The sequence below is a fragment of the Miniopterus natalensis genome, chromosome 12 (genome assembly GCF_054644295.1).
Source record: "Miniopterus natalensis isolate mMinNat1 chromosome 12, mMinNat1.hap1, whole genome shotgun sequence".
NCBI classification, from domain to species: Eukaryota; Metazoa; Chordata; class Mammalia; order Chiroptera; family Miniopteridae; genus Miniopterus; species Miniopterus natalensis.
This window is the reverse complement of record NC_142092.1, coordinates 50284341-50304055: the sequence shown is the minus strand read 5'-3', so window position 1 is coordinate 50304055 and position 19715 is coordinate 50284341. Positions and strand designations below refer to the sequence as shown.

General features: G+C 48.3%; 2 protein-coding genes across 2 annotated transcripts in view; both read left to right on the top strand.

Moving 5' to 3' along the window:
- The window catches only part of GABBR2 (gamma-aminobutyric acid type B receptor subunit 2), a 298825-nt gene extending 294763 nt beyond the window's left edge, over positions 1–4062 (top strand). The window contains exons 18-19 of the mRNA XM_016223063.2: positions 1098–1215; positions 3834–4062. Coding sequence (XP_016078549.2) covers positions 1098–1215; positions 3834–3999 — 284 coding nt within the window. The 3' untranslated portion in view covers positions 4000–4062. The remainder of the gene's footprint in view (positions 1–1097; positions 1216–3833) is intronic.
- Positions 4063–16260: 12198 nt separating this feature from the next.
- Positions 16261–19715, top strand: part of TBC1D2 (TBC1 domain family member 2) — a 43224-nt gene continuing 39769 nt past the window's right edge. The window contains exons 1-2 of the mRNA XM_016223029.2: positions 16261–16738; positions 18775–18916. Of these exons, the coding sequence (XP_016078515.2) occupies positions 16364–16738; positions 18775–18916 (517 nt within the window). The 5' untranslated portion in view covers positions 16261–16363. The remainder of the gene's footprint in view (positions 16739–18774; positions 18917–19715) is intronic.

Genomic DNA, 19715 nt, shown 5'->3' with positions numbered 1-19715 from the left:
GACATACATAAAGTTGCCCACTGCAGGGGGGAAAAACGCTGATGCCACTCTCCAAATGAATCCAAATCTCTTAGCAGGGGGGCAGGTTTTTATATTTTATATTTCTTTAAATCTCCCCAAGAGTGGTCTGAAGCACAAAGAGGGTTGAGAGCACCTACATTGTCGTGTTCTGTGGCTATACAGTGTTTCTTTGAATGGAGGCCCCATACATACATATTAGTATGTAACTAATCCATTATTGCTGGACAAATTAGGATTAGTTCCAAGTTTTCAATATTGTAAACAATACTGATTTGAACATCTTGCATGCATCTTTACACAGATCCTTAATTATTTCTTAGGATTCCTGGAAGGGGAAATTCTGAGTGAAAAGATATATGCACTTTCTATAGTGTTTGATGCTTATTGACTGTGCCCCCTCCCACTCCCCAGAAAGATTGTGTCAATTTAAACTCCCACCAGAAGATTACTATTATTCTTTTCCATTCCTGGAATACACATCTTGGAGTTTTTTCTCTGTCATTACATCCCTATGCACCAGTGAAAAGGGTCTTCAGATTAGAACCTCTAATGTCTAAGTTATGTCACCTACACCGGTTGACCTGATTCCCCTCTGTTCTTGGAGAAAAGCAGGGCACAGGGCGCACCATACACATCGCCAGCACGCACTTCTGTCCCTGGGTGGGGGCTTCTTGGCTCCCTGCCTTGGTCCTGGGAGAGCTGCTGAAGAGAGGGATGCTGGGCTCTTTTGCATCCTCTCTCCTAGGGCAGCATCCTAAAAAGACTGCGTTGTCAATTTTTTCTTGTTGTTAATCTTTACCTGAAGATATTTTTCCATTGATTTTTTAGAGAGTGGAAAGGGGACAGGAAGGGAGGGAAGGAGGAAGAGAGAGAGAGAGAGAAACATCAATGTCAATGTGAGAGAGACATATTGATTGGTTGCCTCCCACATGTGCCCCAGCTGGGGCCAGGATGGAACCTGCAACCCTTTGGTGCACGGGCCAATGCTCTAACCACTGAGAAACACTGGCCAGGGCTGCACTGGCGACTTTTAAAAATCAATATAATGTGTTGTGATATTGTTGTTTTGCATTCAGATGGGGGAAAGGCCATTTTAAAAAATCACCTCGATCAAAATCCCCAGCTGCAGTGGAACACAACTGAGCCCTCAAGAACATGCAAAGATCCTATAGAAGATATAAACTCTCCAGAACAGTAAGTACCTTCTCCATGAGAATTGCTGCCAGAGTACCTGACCCCTGCAGAACAGTTTACAGTTTACCATGCACCATGTTTGCACGTGCGTTATTTTATTTGAACTCCACAGCAACCCCATGGTGCAGGTCAGATGACGATGCTCATTGTACAGATGATAAAACTAACTTTCAGAAAAGGGTGGTGACTCGTCAAAGCTCATCCAGTTGCTAAGTGCAAGAGGTGGGATTTGAATTGGGGTCTGTCTCATATCAAATCCCATGTTCTTCACTTAGCACACTGCCTTTGTTATGTATAAAATGTAATCTTGCTAAGTGCATTTATTTAACAATGATTTACTGAGACCTACTATGTGTCGGACACAGCAGCTCCCTTCATGGAGCTACCCATCTATCTGGTAAGTCAATAACTTAATTAAAAAAGCAAAACCTAGTATGTTAAACGATAGATGCCTTGGAGAGAAAAAGCAGAGGAAGGGGGTAGGAGTATAATTTTAAATAGGGTGGTCAGAGAAGACTCAATGAGAAGATAACAGCTAAGCAAAGACCTGGACATCTCAGTTTGCTTTGTTCCCACTGGTAGTTTTTAGTTCTTTCCAGCTCACAGCAGATTGGAAGCAGAGATTAGAAATGTCAGCCCTGCAAGTTAGCTCCTGAGAAGTGACAAGCAGTGAGGAACCAGCAAAAACAGCTGAATCACCAACTGCCACGTTATTTGAGGCCATTCAGTGTAAGAGCTAATAGCCTCTCAGCCCAGTTACCTCCAGGGCTCCCTGGCTTCCAGTCAGAACAATTACTGATGGTTACATGGCATATGTCAGTGGTTTACCTATCAGTTCCCTACAATAGAGTGTCAGCACCTTGAGGGTAAGATATGGGTCCTTCACGTGTCCCTTGGACTGAACACAGGTTCAAGGGCCGAATAGGTTTTTGGCAAGTGTCTGTTGAATGAATGAAAATGCAAACAGGATCCCACCAGACAGCAGAATGCCCACCTTGCCCAGGTAGATGGCCCTGCGAGGAATGCTCAGACAGGGCACCTTTTCCTAGGTCAGAGTTTATTCTTCAGCTCCCTTTTCCTGGATTCTTTGCCAACGCCATCTTTCCTTAAGGAATTGATCATAGTTGACATTACAAAGGTTCGACTTTAATTTCAAAATGAGATCTCCAGCACCCTTATCTCATGAGCACCTGTGAAGTATCTCTTGGGAGAATCCCTTCTGGCCAGCAGGTCCTTAGGGAGTGGGGGCAGCCAGCCCTGCATCTGTCCCCATCCATCTCAGATCCCACCAAAGCCCTACCTACCAGGGCACAGTCTTTTGGGATGAGGCAGCCCCTGTGAACTGATTGGCCTCCCCCACAAAGCTCTGTGTTTAACAGAAGCAGGAGTCCCACCCTACTTGCTTTCAGCTTTGTTTCCATGAGCAAGTTACGTAAACTCATCTTTATGACGGGAACACTGCCTTTGCTACTGGGCTTCGCGAAGATCTGGGGTTCATCCCCCTGCATGGCCAGGCACTGGGGACAGAGAAGGCCTGAGAATATAGGGAATGCAACTTCCCAGCTGCCACGAGAAGGGCACCAAGCGCAGCTGAGCAGAGCAGGGTGGTGGCCTGCGCACATTGCCCCAAAGCAGCCTTTCCAACAACTAAGGTGACTGCCCGACCTGCCGGTCAGGCGACGGCTGATGAGAAGGCAAGCCTGGAGGCGTGGCAGTCGAAGGGAGTCAGAAGGCAGCTCCCTTTCCACTCTGCTCCTCCATCAGTCACGCAACCCTCCCCCGGCTTTGGTTTTTCTGGCTGCATCTCGGAAATTTACCAAGGGCTCTGGGGGCTCAGGCGAGGAGTGGACTCACGCTCTGGGGGAGTTAGCACAAAGAAGAGGACGTTTGAACTGGATCTTGAAGGAAAAGCAGTTCATCAGACCGGGAAGTAGAACAAGGTTCTGCAGGCCGGGGAAACAGCGTGTGCAAAGGCATGGAGAGTGGCCAGGAGCTGGGTTTTAGGGGAAACTAGCTGCCAGAGGGTAGGGTTTACAGAGGGGGCAGAGAGGATTCAACTGGAGAATCTGGGAAAGGACAGATCTTAAAGAGCCCTGAGTGTCCCATCTCAGTGTTGAAAACGCAATGCTAGTCACCAAAGAAGCCAAAAGTCCAGGACAGAACCTGTTGGAACTGGCCCAGCAAGGACTGAGGTCCTGGGCGAGGCAGGGAGGCAGAGCCAGTGGGGAAGGAGGATTAGCTGGGAAGCCCTTCAGGATGGACCCAAAGCCAAGTCCATGTGGCGGCTTGCAAGAGCAGAGAATGAGAAGTGTCTGTGTCTGCAGCAAGCCCTGTGGGCAGGGCAAAGCCTTGCTCCTAGGAACCGCCGAAGCTCAGGAAGCGTCCTCCTTGCTCATTGCCTCCCCGGTCGTTCCGGGCGGTACTTGGCACAGGTAGGCCTGCACTAAGTACCTGCTAGGTGGGTGAGTGGTTAGATGGTAGGGTGGGCGGATCTTGAATTCAGAGGAAACTGCTCCTACCATCAGCCTCCTAGCCAAAGCAAGGCCAAGGAACTTTCCCAGGGGAAGCCAGGCAGCCTTCGTTAACACCCCTCCCTCTCTCTTTCTCTCCTGCCCCAGCATCCAGCGCCGGCTGTCCCTCCAGCTCCCCATTCTCCACCACGCCTACCTCCCGTCCATCGGAGGCGTGGATGCCAGCTGCGTCAGCCCCTGTGTCAGCCCCACCGCCAGCCCCCGCCACAGACATGTGCCACCCTCCTTCCGAGTTATGGTCTCGGGCCTGTAAAGGTGGTAGGCCTGGGGCCGGGGCCTCCCCCATGACAGAACCACACAGAGCAGAGGCGTCTGCTACAGGAACTGTTGGGTCTGGCTGCAGAGAAGCTGGGCGCCATGCTGGCCTTGCGCGACTGCTTGGATGGCACTCAGGTGGACAGGACGGGGCGCACTTGGCACCTCACCTCGCGCCCTATTTGTGAAGTTTTTATTCTTTCACAAAGAAGAGGAATGGAAATGACTTCTTCCTTAATGTCTGCAAACAGGAGGAACTGGGATATTTGAAACTGGAAAAAAAAAAAACCTAGACAAGGAAAGAGTCACTAGAACTCCAGCTGGAAGTCACTGCACAGCCTTGGGAAGAGAAAGGGCTGCTGGAGAAACGGCCTCTGCCTCTGCACACGCGTCACTGGCTGTGCCCCCAGGCCGGCCCTTCTTACCTCTGGGGAAGGAGGTGGGCAGGGCAGCCAGGCCCCCAGCTGCCAGTCCAGCCACCCCTAGCCTTCCTGGAACAAGGAGCCTGCAGGAAGGGCAGCCAGGCACAGCTCTGAGGCAGGTGGCCGAGGGCTGGGGTGCGGGAGCAGGCTGGCTCGCATGCCTCCCGGTGGGACCTTACTCTGATAAATGCCACACATTAACACAATAACACCCGTTCTGGATCGCGGGGATTTAGGGCACGTTACTGCAGACACACACTGCAGCATTCACCGACGGTCGGTCATGCACCCACCACATTGGCCATGTCCTTGTGTTTGTATCGGGTGTTCCCGGTAATAAGTGGGGGCCACCTGAGCTAATCATGGAATGTTTGCTCCCAGCATACACAAAAAAGAAAGATTGTGCACTTTAACCTCTCTCATCAGGGCCCAAGGGCTTGCTGGGTTATTGTTTTTCCCCCACTGACTTTGTTTCTGACCAAAGTGAATCATGGGCATTCTTCTAGAAGACATCCCTGTACTTGTAGGGGAAGGGGTTGCTAGCTAAGGGCTTCTCTCAGCTTCTAGAAGGCAGCCTTTAGTCCAGACAAGCTGGTGAGCTGCGCCCATGGGGGTCACAGGGGTGATCAGTCAGCACACTGATTCTCATTCATAAGATCACTCTTCCCTTGTTGAACCCCAAAGAGCACCGGCCTGAGAGTAAGACACACCGGGTTCAAGTCCTCACTCCACTGCTGACTCCCTCCATGACCTTGGGCAAGTCACTAGTGTCTCTCTGAGCCTCAGTCTCCCCCCTCTAACAAGTTGGGGTTGAAATAACACCCATCCTGCCTACCTCGCAGGGTCACTCTAAGGATCAAAACTTGATCTCGTGCAGGAAAGCTTCATACCAAACAGTGAAGCGGCCCTGACCCATGAGGTATCAGGATGACCATGACCTTCAGCCCTCACAACAGCCAGGGGAGTGGCCCAGAGAAGTTCCCAGCACAGCCCTCTACCGGGATCAGCCGGTGAAAGAGAAGCTCCCTATGACTTTTGTGACATTCCTAGACAGGTTCATTCTTTGCTAAAGAAAGGCCTGAATGACAACGTCCAGGACATCTGCACAACTGAGCAGTCGCTCACTCCCTAAAGAAACCTAATGGCAGCTTCCACAGGCAGGCAATAATCTCCTCCCAGGCCACCGAAGTCAGGAATATGCTGCTGTCACCACCAGGCTTTGACAAAAGGGCCCACAGGAACCTTAGCATCGCCCACATTTCAAATACCCTATTTCACATAGCATAGCTTTCCTCTCCCCTCCCCCAAAGAGAGGTTATGGAGGTACTGTAGCTTTTAGGGGGGAAAAATGTTAACACATCACAGGTCAAGTTGAAGTCATTGTCTGTTTAGGCACTAACAATCGGTGTTGTCACTCACTGTGTATTACCAGTATTTCCTTGCTTTCTTGATTTCACCAAAACCAGATTTAATTTAAAGGGCCACATTAATTTTTCAAAGAGAAAGAGACAATTCATTGTACATACTGTATACACACACAAAAAAATACTCGTAGAAATATTATTCCAACATAGCAGGAAAAAAAGAAACAAAAGTATTGGACAGTCGGCGGTGAGTGTGTGCATCTGTAACCCATTGTGACTCCTGAACGTGCAGTCTTCTAGGTTAACCCACAAAGTACATTCTCTGTCTTAATGATACTGTAGGTTCACCCATTTTTTAAAATTTCCCTGCAAATAACAAGACCCACAGAAGTGACTCTAGCTATTTAACGGTCTGTTCTTTTATACGCAGCAAACACACCGCACATTTCCGAAAAGGCTTCCGCCTGAAGGTGTTTTCCAATGATGTTAGTGCACAAACGCTTTAAATTAGACTGGAACTGCCAGAATCAAATGTAAATGAGGAATTTCTCGTACCCCAATTGCATGGTATCAATTTTTAATAAATTGTTGCAAATTTGTTTTTATGAATAAAAGGGGGAAAACTGTCGTCTTTAATGCCTACTCTTAAGTGCAGAATGCAGGTCATTTCAGGCCATATTCCTCTGCTCAGAAACTCAAGGGACAGTTCTGGGTGCCTGCTCAGCACTGTCCCTTCCTTCAGAAGCTGCCCTCTCTGCCTTCCGTTGATAGTATCAGAGCAGCCCTGTTACCATGTGACCCAGCTTCTGGCCACAGGTGAGGATCCAAAGTGGGAACCTGACCTGAGCTGGGCCAGCAAGTCCCTTCCCCAGGTTTCCTCCATGTAGGGAAATAGTCGGCCACAGAAGAGAAAAATGGAAAGCAGGGTCAAGAGATGGGTTCTGATGGCGTGCGAGTCCCTGAACAGCTGTTCCTAAAGGCCACCAGCACCCTGAGCCTTCCCATGCTAGGAAGCGCAGGCCTTCCTTGGAACCTCCGTTCCTCCAATAAATTGCCCTTTTTGTCAGGGTTGGTCCAAGTTCAGTTTCCATCACTTGCAGTCAAAAGGTTCCTGACTAATCCAGCAGCCTCACTGCCCCCATAGCCCTGACACCCCTCCAGGCCATGACAGCCTATGAGATTTGGCCTGCTCCTCTCTAGCCTCATTGCCCACCTGCTCCTGGGCTATAGACTGTTAGCGCTTCCTCCACCCTGCTGGGCTCTAGCCTGCAGCTCCATCTCAAGTCCTCCCCTTCTTCAAGGTCCCAAGCAAAACCTAGAGCTCCCGACATGAAATCCTCTCTTCCTATTTTTGTGCTGAGGACGCTGTCCCTCTGTCACAGCACTGGGTACATGTTCACTCTGGCCTTCCTCTCCACCCCCGACCACGAGTTCCCTGAAGATGGGGGTCACATCCACTTCCTCGATGTCCCCCCCAGCACCGGGCCCTCCCATTAGTTCAGGACAGGCTCCGGGGAGGCTTCAGCAGAATTGAACACTTTGGCTGAGTTGTGTCCATAGCGGTTGCTGGGTCTGGAAGACTGAGCAAGGGCAGAGTGGCCAAAGCAGGCTGACGAGGCCTCAGAAGCACTGGCATTGGACTCACAGACCACTGGAAGGCTGGTCCCAGGCTGGTGTTTTCTAGTGCCCGGGATCCTCAGTGGTGAGCCTGCCAAGGAGCAGGTCTCCAGAATTCTGGCCCCGAGAGAGCCCTGCTCCTTGCCACCTTTTATACAGCCCTCCAATGTGATGTAGGCTGTTCAAAGATGGGAAACGGGTCCAATGTGGAGGAGGAATACCAGGGTCACCTAATGAGTCATGGCAAAGGCAGGAACAGAACCAGAATTCTGACTGGTCTTTCTCTACCTGACCCAGATTCACAGAAATTAAGAGTTAAGAAGGACCTTAAAGGGAGCTATTAAAGAGAAAATTAGTCCCTCCCCTACCTCCACCCAACACTTGAAACCCCTGGGAAGTACCCCAGGCTCACTCAGTCATGCCCGGTCTGACCTTGGGTGGCCCTGGGCAGGTTCTGCCTGGAGATGACAATTCACTGCCTGATTCTTCCAGGTTTCACTTCCAGGAGCCCTAAGCACCCCCATGGGGCCCACTGAGTCCCTGCCCTTTGTCAGGGCCTCTGTTGGGCAGCAGGGGAACATCAGTGAAGAGGACACCGGTCTCAAGAAGCTCATGGACTAATGGGAGACAGGTACATAAAGAAGAAATGACAGTGGCATGTGATAAGCAACTGGCTCAGAATGGGGAGCCAGAGAATGTTTGCCGGGGGATGTGACCTCCATACAGGCTGGCCTCATGGGCATGTGACCTGTGTAATTGCTTACAGGAGTTCCGTACTGGACTTAATGCTCTGCTGTTGCTATTTTGAAGTTCCTAATAACTTTTGAATAAGGAACCCAATCTTGTCATTTTGTACTAAGACCTACAAATTAGGTAACCAGTCCTGTACCTAGACCTGAAGATGAGACGAGCTAGCCAGCAAAAGAGGGAAGGAGGAGGAAGGCATTGGGAGGGAACTGGCAGGCCAGCTCCTGCAGGATGTGTGTACCTGCCGAGGCTGCTGTAGCCACTCCCAAAAACAATTGGGCTGTCGCATGTTAATCATTTACACCAGGATCCGCATGGCCTCAGATCCCTGAATGATCAGACAGCACACATCCTGTCTGTGTGTGATGACACGGCTTATATCTCAAACTCTTCAGGCCTGGGTGCTATGTGGCTTATCTGGCTGTGTGGCTTTGGATGACTCACTCAACCTCTCTGAGCTTCTTGGCCCCATATCTGTATATGGATAGGATACCTCATCCAGGGGCTCATGTAGGTGAAAGTGCTTTGTAAGCACTGAGCTGATATTCCCAGACAAGCAGACTGTACAGTGAACAGCTCCAGTAAGTGCAGTGGGGCAGCCAGCAGTCTCTAACCTCCCGACAACAGAATGCATCTTAGGCAGGAAGCTGTCAGGGAAAATGTCTTGACATGCTCTGTGGGGGGAAAGGTGAGATTCTGAAGACAAGGCTAAAAAGAGCCAGGGCAACAGTTGTGTTAGAAGACTAGAAATTTGGGGGTGGGAGAGAGAAAGGTGAGAGAGGAGGGAAGCTATGTTCAAGTAACCTGGCAGCGTGGCCAAAAGTCTTTTAAGAACAGAGGGGTCAAAAATTTAGCTTTAAGTCATGTGTGTTGCTGTGAAATAAACCTTCCCCTCCCCTCCACCCGCCTCCTGCAGAATGTCCCTGAAAACCTTCAGTAACATTTACTGCACGAGCAAAAGTCTTGTGGATTTGGGTGAAATGAAAGAAAATGACAAATATTCTTTGGGGTTTGGTGGAGGTCAAAGTGGGGATGAAAGAAGAAGATGCAAAGGGAAAATGTGCTCCCTGCACAGGCAGGAACGTGGAGCTGCAGGTGACCATGAACACATGAGCTCCGGGAATTCACAAAGCCGTGGAAAGGCAGTGGGATGGGAAGTCTGGATTATCTCCTCTAGATCTCACTGGGCATCAGCACACCTGATGAAATCTAGGTTATATAAGTAACAGGAAACATTTTATCCCGTGGAGCCATATATCTCAAAGATCCTGAATGCAAAGGTAGAGATACTAGAAAGCAAACCAGTAACACCACAGTCACATATATCACAAAGTCCATGCTCACAGCTTTGGAGTAGAGTGAAATTGGAGAAGCTGCCTGCCTGCAGGCCCTGGTGGTGCTGAAGAGCTATTGGCTTGGCTGTCTTTGCTCTCAAGGTCACGGCTGCTCTCTTGCTCTGGTCCACCAGCCTGTTACTGGAGAGCTCTGGCGCACATGGGGAGTTAGGGCTCTGAGCCAAGAGGAAATACATTTGATTTGTCTCCATCTGAATTCCAAGGCAGAAGACCCAGGGCAGTGTTCCTCAGACTTGGAAACTGTAGGGACACCTTTTAAGACATGGTGTTGACTTAAATTGTTTTTATAAAGAAAATTACCTAAACATGTTCAAACTAGATATAAACACATGCTTATATCCTTCATATAAAAGTCAAACAAATTTATAAATTAAATGCAAACAAAATTACAAAACCAATAAAAAATATATTAACAATACTGATTTAATGGGACAAATGAGCTTCTGGTGAAAAATAAATTGCAGCTCACCATGTGAGCACAGCACCAACTGCTCCCAGGCACGTTCCTTTGAATTCAGCCTGCCTGGTGTGATGACTCAATTATCACACTGCTTTTCTTTATTTAAACTACTGTGACAACTCCATTTATTCAGCAGGCCATGATGTCACTTGGCCTTCACTCAGCTCTAACACATCACTTCTCTATTCAATCCACCTTTGCTTTTTTCTCATGAGCCGTTGACAGTCATGGGGCCACCCAGATAACACACACAAATCAAATAGCGATTTAGTGCCGATGCTCATTAAACGCTAGGCTAAGTGCTTTGCAGGTATAATCTCATTTAGATCTCAGGGACCCTATAGTAGGAACAATTATTGCCTCCCTTTTGCAACTAAAGACACTCTGGCACAGACGGTGAGTGCTGTGCTGGGTCACACAGCTGGAATGGAGAGAGGGAGTTTGAACATGGGCAGTCTGATGCTAGAGCACACCCTCTCACCACTTCCTTAAGCTGCCTCATCAGAAGTAACTGGATTCAGATGACCCAGAATACGCCTATTTAATTTATCTTAGATTATCCTTAAATGAAAACACAATTTTTTTTAATGTGTAGATTTCCACACCTCTTGAGATTCATCTGTGGCATTGCCTAAGGCTGTAAACCCCAGTCTGGGCGCCTCTGGCCCAGGCAATGTGAGAGGGGAAACCCTTACTGCACTGAAGCCCAGGCAAGCCAGCAGCAGGGAAGAAGCAGAAACAGAACTGCCCGAGTTGCTCACTGACCACATCCCCAGTCCTCCACCCCTGAGCGCTGCATCCGGAGCCCTCAGGCCTCCAAGAGCTGGCAGAAGGCGTCTGCCAGCATCCCAGGGCAGGGGAAGCAAGACAAAAGGTACTCACCCTTCTGGGGAAAATGCCAGCCCTGGATATGATACTCGCTGCTTAGGAATGACCAGGCTGGCAAAAACTGGAAAATACCCAAATGCTATCAACAGTAGAACAGAAAAAAATATGATGTAGTATATTCACTGAGTGGAATATTATGCAGCAGTGAGAATGGAAGGGGAAACTACAACTACATGCGACAACATGAATGAATCTAAAAAACATGTAGCCTGGCCGGGCTGGCTCAGCGGTTGAGCGTCGACCCAGGATCCAGGCGATTGGGGTTCAATTCCCAGTCAGGGCACATGCCCGGGTTGCGGGCTCGATCCCCAGTCAGGGGCATGCAGGAGGCGGGCGATCAATGACTCTCTCATCATTGATGTCTCTATCTCTCTCTCCCTCTCCTTTCCTCTCTATAAAATCAATAAACATATATTTTTAAAAAAAAAGTTTAAAAAACATGTAGAGTGAAAGAAGCCAGATATAAAAAGAGAATGTGCTGTAAGATTCTATTAATAAAAAGTTCAAAAACAAGCAAAACTAATCTATTAGACATCAGAATAGTGGTTACCCTTGGTGGGGAAGATGGAGTGAGGAGGGCTGGTAATGTTCTGGTTCTTGATCTGAGCACTGGTTACAGGCCTGTGTTCACTTCATAAACATTATTTGAGCTCTACACTTATGATGTGTGATTATAATTGTATAGCATACACATATACATATAATCACACATATATGTATATTTTATATAGTACATATGTACACATATAAAATATAAATATGTATTTTATATATTCATATTTATATAAAATTATACATATAAGAAATCACACATCATTAGTATATACCTCAATAAAATATGCCTTTTCCTGGGCAGTAAAAAAAAAAATTAATTAGAGTCTATGAAGATTCTGCAGCATAAAGACAAACAGCACACAACAAGCTAAGACTGAACATACTTGGGAAAAGATTTCCTGCAGGAAACAGAAGTAAATGCCAAATCTCATCTGCTCTAGTCTCGAGAAAAATTAGTAAAACCTGGCTTCTATGAGACAAGAGATTATATAGATAAATTGATGAGACAATGGGCTGAAAAGGTAGGGAAGGAAGGAAAAGGGAGGGAGGGGAAATTCTAGGGTCAAGAAAGTGTCAGAAACCCCCAAATTTAACTCCTTCCCTCACCCAGTTTCTTGCTTCAGTAAGTTCCCCAACCCAATCCCCGATACCCATCCCCACCACGGGTGACCACACACCAAGCACATGTTTTACAATGTTTAATTATAGAATCTTGAATAAAAATAAGAGTTTGGACAATGACATGGATCAAATGAATGTTGGGCAGTCCCTATCAGCTCAAAGAACCTATGATTCCTAGAACTCATACTAATTCTAGCAGTTAACACTTACTTAATGCTTTCTATGGTCCAGACACTGTGTAAGCACTTTATGTGGTTTATCTCATGTAACCATGTAATAACACTGCCAGGTAGGTACTGTGATTATCCTCAGATGAAGAAACTCGGGCACAGAGAGGCTAAGTAAAGTGTCCAAAGTCATACATCTAGTGACACAGAGTGTTAAAGGTACCACCAAGATTTGATACTTGATTTCCCTTGAGAATTTCCTCTCCCCACCCATTAAGTGATGTTGCTACATTTCTTATCAAGCATACCAAGAACATAAAACATAGAAGTCTAGATTTTTAATTTTTCTGGTTTATAAATTTGTGGAGATTAAACTAAAAATGCTCCCCATGTTATTTGATTCTTCAAAATAAAAAAATAACTTTAAAAGCAAGTTTCCCTGGAACTAAAGTTTCTTTGGTTTACATTCAGAATTTGAAATGCAACATAAAATAGAACAGTGTTCAATGCCTGCACTGTCAGGTCATTTCAAGATTCTATAACTAAATGCTGTAAGACATGTGCTTGATGTGTGGAATTGAATTTCCATTATGTTCGTTCATGCAAAATTTGACTGATGGAGTGGACATTTGTTACAATAATCCTGAGAGGTAGATGGGGAACCAGTTTTGACCTTGAAGATCATGTTATATTGCACAACTAAACACTGTCTTTGTTTGCCTAATTTAGAATTCTATAGGAAAACTGCCAATGAGAACCCTGTTTGTAAATGACTTGTGTGTTTAAATGAACCTAATTCCTTTAAACATCATGTATTTAAAAATCGTATGTGTCAAATAAACATGAATCCTTGAGTTTATTATCAGTTGAAAATGATATTACTCAAAAAATAGGTACATTTGAAAGTATATGATGTTTTGTTGACCAGAAAGCCTAAAATTTTTTAAATATATTTTTTCTTTTTTCTTTTTTTAATATATCTTTATCGATTTCAGAGAGAGGAAAGGAGAGGGAGAGAGATAGATATATCAATGATGAGAGAGTCATTGATCGGCTGCAGCCCGCAACCGGGGCATGTGCCCTGACCGGGAATCGAACCCCGATTGCCTGGATCCTGGGTCGACGCTCAACCGCTGAGCCACGCCCGGCCGGGCTAAACATATTTTCAATAAGACTGTACTCTTAATAAGAGAACTGAAATTATCCCATAGTAAAAGAAGGAAAAAATTTGACATGGAAGACAGCTCCAAATAACTTCAAGTATAATGTTCATTATTGTGTGTAATAAGCCCTTATTGAACACAAAGAAACACATGATTTTGTTGAAAGTTCGTTTCTCGTGCCTTCACTAAATAAGTTGATTGAAGGCATATGTAAAATGTTTTTAAGGATGTCACATTAACCTGCCTGTTTGGGCCATGTTGTGGGAGGAGGGTTACTCTTTGGTGCCTCTTTTAAGCCCTTTGACAAAAGAGCTTGGGAACACCTAACGCAGACAAGGGCAGTACACCACAGAGGCCGCAAGGTGTCACATTTGGACAGCCTCTTGCTTTGCAGCTAACATCCTCCAAGGAGGAGGGGAGAGTGGGAAGGGATGTTGACTGTACTTTGATGTAATTACCAGAAGTGTGTCCATTAGGATATACAGCAATTAATGCATCCAAATCAGCAGGAGTTTCCCTCTGATGTCCCTAACCCTAAAACTCATCTTTTTTCCTCTTCATTTTCTTCTTCCCTAGAGCAACCCTGAGCACATCGGTGTTCCTGCAGATTAGGGATACCAACTTGAAAATCTTCCTTCATTGCCTTTTGGTCTTCACCTTCAGTGGGATGTTCTGGCTAGAATTATAACCCCTATATTACAGATGAGGAAGCCAAAGCCCAGAACGGCTGTAATCTGCCAGTGAATTTCAGTGGCCACGTTTCCTGCCACCCACCTCCCCAACTGGAGACTTTAATCCCGTCCCTCCCCACATCCCTCAAAGTGGAGATTGTTGGGAGTTTGACTTGATTTTTTGGAAATTTATGTAAAATATGTTACATGAAACTGTTTAATATGAATTTGAATTTATGTTTATAAAATAAGGCTTCTGGGAATTTTCATGGGTGCTCTAAGCCACTCTGGGCTGTGTATCCTGATGGGTTTCCAAGGAAGTTCACTCTGTTTAGTGTATTTGTTTGCTAGGAGTACAGATTGGGTGGCTTCAACAACAGAAATTCATTTACTCAATTCTGGAGGCTAGAAATCCAAGATTAAGGAAGGTGTCCGCTGGGCTTGGGTTCTTCTGAGGCCTCTCCCCTTGGTTTGTAAATGGCCCTCTTCTCCCTGTGTCTTCATAAGGTCTTCCCTCTGTCTCCTCTTCTTATAAGGACACCCCTGGGATTGGAATAGACCCACCCTAATGACCTTATTTTAACTTAATTACCTCTTTTTAGGCTCTGTCTCCAAATAGTCACATTCTGAGGTACTGGGGATTAGGGCTTTAATATATGAATTTAGGGGGGAAACAATCCAACCTGTACCAGGGAGGAAAAGCTGAGAAACCTGCATTACCCCTCCCAGCTCCTTACCGTGAGAATGAGTGTTTATGTCTGTCCTTACTCTACAACGCCGGAGAACTGGCTGCTATGTATTTCTCTAAAGAAGCGCCTTAATCATTTTTTAAAATATATATCTCCCTTTATTGACTTCAGAGAGAGGAAGGGAGAGGGGGAGAGAAAGGCAGAAACGCCAGTGATGAGTCGTCACTGATGGGCTGCCTCCTGCGCGCCGCCCGGGATCCCGCAGCGGGCGCTTCCCGGGGTCCGCCGGGGCCTCCGCGACCCTCGGCCGCCGGCCCGCGCTTCCCGAGTCCGTCTGTCTGTGACTCCTGCTTCTGTGGGAGTGGAACTTTTAAGAGAAAGGCTTATGACCCCCATTCTCGATGGAAGGCATTACACTCAGCTTTGGAGCAATTTACTAACAGGAACAGATGTGTACTCACAAGTATATTTAAAACAACGATTTACACTCGAGGAAACGCTGCCAATATTACACATCATCTTTCCAACCTTACCTTCACACACATTCTTTTTAGCCAGATATCAAGTTTTGTGAAAATAGTTTTGCGGCCTACTTTTTCATCCTAATATTTTCCGTGTCATTCCATATCCTTCTGCAAAAAGTACCTAATTAGTTCCTTACCCGATTTCAGATTTTTGGTCATTGATATTCCCTCCAGCTTTTCGAGGAAGTAATGCTGTAAGGATCGCATTTGTCAGCGAAAGGGAGAGACGGCGCTAAGAACGCTGGAGGCTGGAGGCGGCAGAGGTGGGTCCCACGCCCAAAGGGAGGACGCCCCCCGACCCCCGACGGGAGGCAGGGCGAGGGCGAGGGGAGGAGGAGGAGGAAGCCGAGCGAGTCCGGGCCGCGGTGCATTGACTACGTATTTCCTACAAAGTTTACGGAGCCCGCCCCCGCCCGGGAGGGGCGCTGGGTTCCTGCGGCTGCCCGATATCAAGCAACCGGCGCCGAAAGGTGGCGAGCGGCCGCAGGGACGGAGGGGGAGGCCGCCGCGGTCGGCTGAGAGCCACCCGGGCGCAGAAGTAAAACGCCTGAGACCCGGCGAGCCGGGAGAGCCCAAGAGCCGCGCGCGCCACCGAGCGCAGCGTCTCCCTCAGCCAATGGCCGCGCGGTGCGCCGTCCCCCGGAAACGCGCGCGGCACCTGGGGAGAAAAGGCAGCGGCCCAGACCGCATGAGAAGGAACTATCCTTCTACATCACTACGCGAGTTATCAGGGCAGCATACTCAAAGGCAGGCGTCCCTTCCCGCTTCTCTCCCGCCGGTTAACCTAGCTCATGGACACCATGCCTCCCAAGCCAGGCAGCTGCCCTCAGCAAAGATGGCTGACAGGCGCGGCCGGAAGCCGGAAGTAGGGGGCCTATAAGGAGTAGGCAGGGGGCGGGCTGTGGGCGTGGTTTTCGCCCCGGGGCTGGGAGGGGTGTGGCCGGCAGCCCCACTGGGTTTTCGGTTTGTGGGGCGTACTCACCGCCGCCAGCCGCATCCTTCCTAAAGGCCGGTCCCCGCTGGCCCCGCCCCCGCGCGGAGGTCTCCCTTTTCCTAGGTTCCCCCCTGAGCTTTCGAGATTTGAGCCGAGTTGGGTTGCCGGCCGCCTCACCCTCCGCCATGGAGGGCACCCGAGAGAAACCCCCGGAGGCGAGCACCCCTGCCCCCGGGTCCCGAGAGCCTGCCGGCTCGGCCGGGGGCCCCGAGGTGCTGCCGCCCGAGGAGTCAGAGGGCTGCGAACGGTCCCTGGAAACGGCCCCCAGGAAACTCTGTGGGTACTTAAGTAAGTTTGGCGGCAAGGGGCCCATCCGGGGCTGGAAATCTCGCTGGTTCTTCTACGACGAGAGGAAGTGCCACCTGTATTATTCGCGGACCGCGCAGGATGCCAATCCCTTGGACAGCATCGACCTCTCCAGTGCGGTCTTTGACTGCAAGGCGGACGCCGAGGAGGGGACTTTCGAAATCAAGACTCCCAGCCGGATTATTACCCTGAAGGTAAATGGAGCCGTTTTCCCCTTTTAAGGGATGAGTTCCTAGGGCATGGCCGGGCGTCGCGGGTGGTCACCGGCCGAGCGCCCAGTGAACCGCGGGTGCCCAGGCTGTTGTGCTTTCGGAAGCACATTCATACCCATGTCCTCACTGGCTTCCCACAGCAAAGGCAGGAGTGTTGGAAACTGAGTCAGAGAGATGAAGTGACTGTCCCGAGGTCAGGTATCCAGAGAGTGGTGTATGTGGTCCACACTCGGAATCTCATAGTCTTTCTTCCTCTCGGTACTGTGTCAAAACTTTTACTTTGGGGTGTGCCTGACAATGCAGTTACCTTAACTTTCTTACTTGGGGCAGAAGTATAGTCAAGATAGGAGCTTTGCAATCCTCTCTCAAGGCCTAGATTCTGAATCACTTTTCTTGATGTTGTGGCCAAGAGGAGTGAATGCTGAGAAACATTTCGTTTCACAGATCAGCCTAGATTGTTCATCAGGGCATATCTAAACCTGTTTTCCCTGTCAGTAGGTTTTGTTTAATCTTCATGTTTGACTAAGAAAGCCTGAAACAGTGGAAAGGCCATGTGCTTTGAAATCAGACAGGATTAGATTCAAATTCTACATCAGCTACTTTCTAGCTGTGTGACCCTGGGTAGTTTGTGAGATTTAAAACAAGATACGTAAGCCTCTGAAACAGCAAAGGCACCTACAAATTGTGGAATTACTCCCAGCACCTAGAATACAGCCTTGGTACCTGGTGGGTGCTCAGTAAATGTTTGTTGAATGAACGCATGGTGATGGGACCAAGATCAGAATGTTCATGCCAAGAGAAGGTGCTCCAGAATTTAATTGGAAAGACAGATCTGAGCTGAGTTTAAGGATTCACACTCATCGGAGAAGAATGTGTCAGGAGACAGCCTTCCCCACCGCGCCCCCCCTTCACACCCCTCCACCCTTACCTCCAGCCAGTTGAACATCTATTGAGACCCCTGAATGCAGCCCACAGCTTCAGCTCCCCTTCACTGTCTAGGCATGGCTAGTGACCAGGGTGGGGGAATCAGCTGAAATAATAGAAACCAGAAATTCCAGGCTAGGGGAGGCAGGCAATTCAGAGGTTATGTGGTTTATGGGCCATGTGACTCCTTCCACAGATTGAATGCTGTCTATAGGGTCTTCAACACTTGTCTTTTACTATTCCATTCACATGTGTATGTGCCTGGCTGTGCTAGGCACTGGCCTGTGGAGCCAAATTACACCTACCCCCTGGTATTCAAACAGCTTAAGGTCTGGGGAGAGAGACTGACAGTGAGATTGGCAGGATCTGGTGACATAATGGATGTGAGAATAGGTGTTTGGGATGTGAGAATAGGTGTTTGGACCATCCAGTGGTGGATGGGCCAGCATCAGCCATGAACTGGTTGGGGGTGCCTGGAGAGTGCCACTTTGTTGTAGTGTGCATATGGCTTTCCAGTTCCCAGTCATATGCATGATTTCAGCACATCCCCCAAACAAAAGGGAGTCTCCATTCCACAAAAAGTCAGTTAAGACATTGAGATTTCATACAGGGAGGGAGATAGACATAGCGATTGTACCACAGCCCCATCCAGGGAGATAGTAATGGTACCAGGGCCCCACCCAGGTCAGAATTTCAAAGCTCTTACTCTCTCTCTTAGCACCTCCAAATTCCTTTACCCAGTGAGCACATTTTGAGCTCCTACTGTATGTCAGATACTATGCTGGGCACTTTACCTTCCTTATCTCATTTCATCCTCATAACAACCACCCTATGAAATGAGTGTTATCATCACCGTAGTACAGATACGGAAACTGAGGCCCAGATAGGTTAAGGAACCTCTAAGTGGGAGACCACAGCCTGATTATCTTCTATGGCCAAGAAGCATGTGGTGTTTTCCAGGTGGGCACCCAGCCACAGTGAAATTTCTTTCTGGGAAAGACAGAGTTACCAACCCTCTCTTGCCTGCCCACATCCCACACCCAGTGCCACCCTGTGGGCACAGGGCCTTGCCAACTAACCCTTGTGCTTCTCAGGCTGCCACCAAGCAAGTGATGCTGTACTGGCTGCAGCAGCTGCAGATGAAGCGCTGGGAGTTCCACAACAGCCCGCCTGCACCTCCTGCTGCCCCTGACGCTGCTCTGGCTGAGAATGAGCCTGCCCTGCGCCTTGAACTAGGTACCCAACGGGCTCACCTCCTGTGCACACCCAGGGCTCTTGGTGACAAAGCCTGTACCCTCCCGTTAGGAGTGCGTGGGAGCAGCCCTCTGCTAAAAAAGCAGAGAGCCAGGGATGTGACTCAGGATCAGTTAGGGCTACAGTATAGCTTCAAGGGCAAGAACACAGGCTCTGAGGCCAGGCTACCTGGGTCCAAATCCTAATCTTGTGTGGTCTTAGGCAAGTTGCTTACCCTTTCTGATCTTCAGTTTCCTTCCCTGTAAAATGAGGTCGATAAAAAAAATTATACCTACTTCTTAGGGTTATGTTGAGGATTAAATGGATCCATACACCTTAAGTGGTTGGAGTGATATCTGCACATTGTCAGAGCTCAATAAATGTCAGCTACTATTATGATGATGATTATGGGAATGTCTTAAGAAATGAAACTTTCACAGACTTGCTGTGAGGTAGGTTAATGAGAAAATGCAGTTATTGTTGCTGCTGCTTTAGACAAATGCTTTTGTGCTATGAGCTGGGTAGACCAGTGATATTATCCCTGGTGTTCGCATAAGCCAGAATCCCTCACCCCCACATGGCCCACAAATGAAGGTTCTTGATCCCCAATCCTAGGACATCCTGGCAGGGAGGAGTCCTGGAGCTCTCACCCTCCCAACCCCACCCCCAGCCCCCATGCTGAAGCCAGGAATATGATTGGCAGATTTTAGAATCAGCACAGACCACCCACAGCTGCCCTGGCAAGAGCACAGAGAAGGAGGTCCCAGCACAGATCTACAGCGTGTCTAAGGTGCCTCATCCC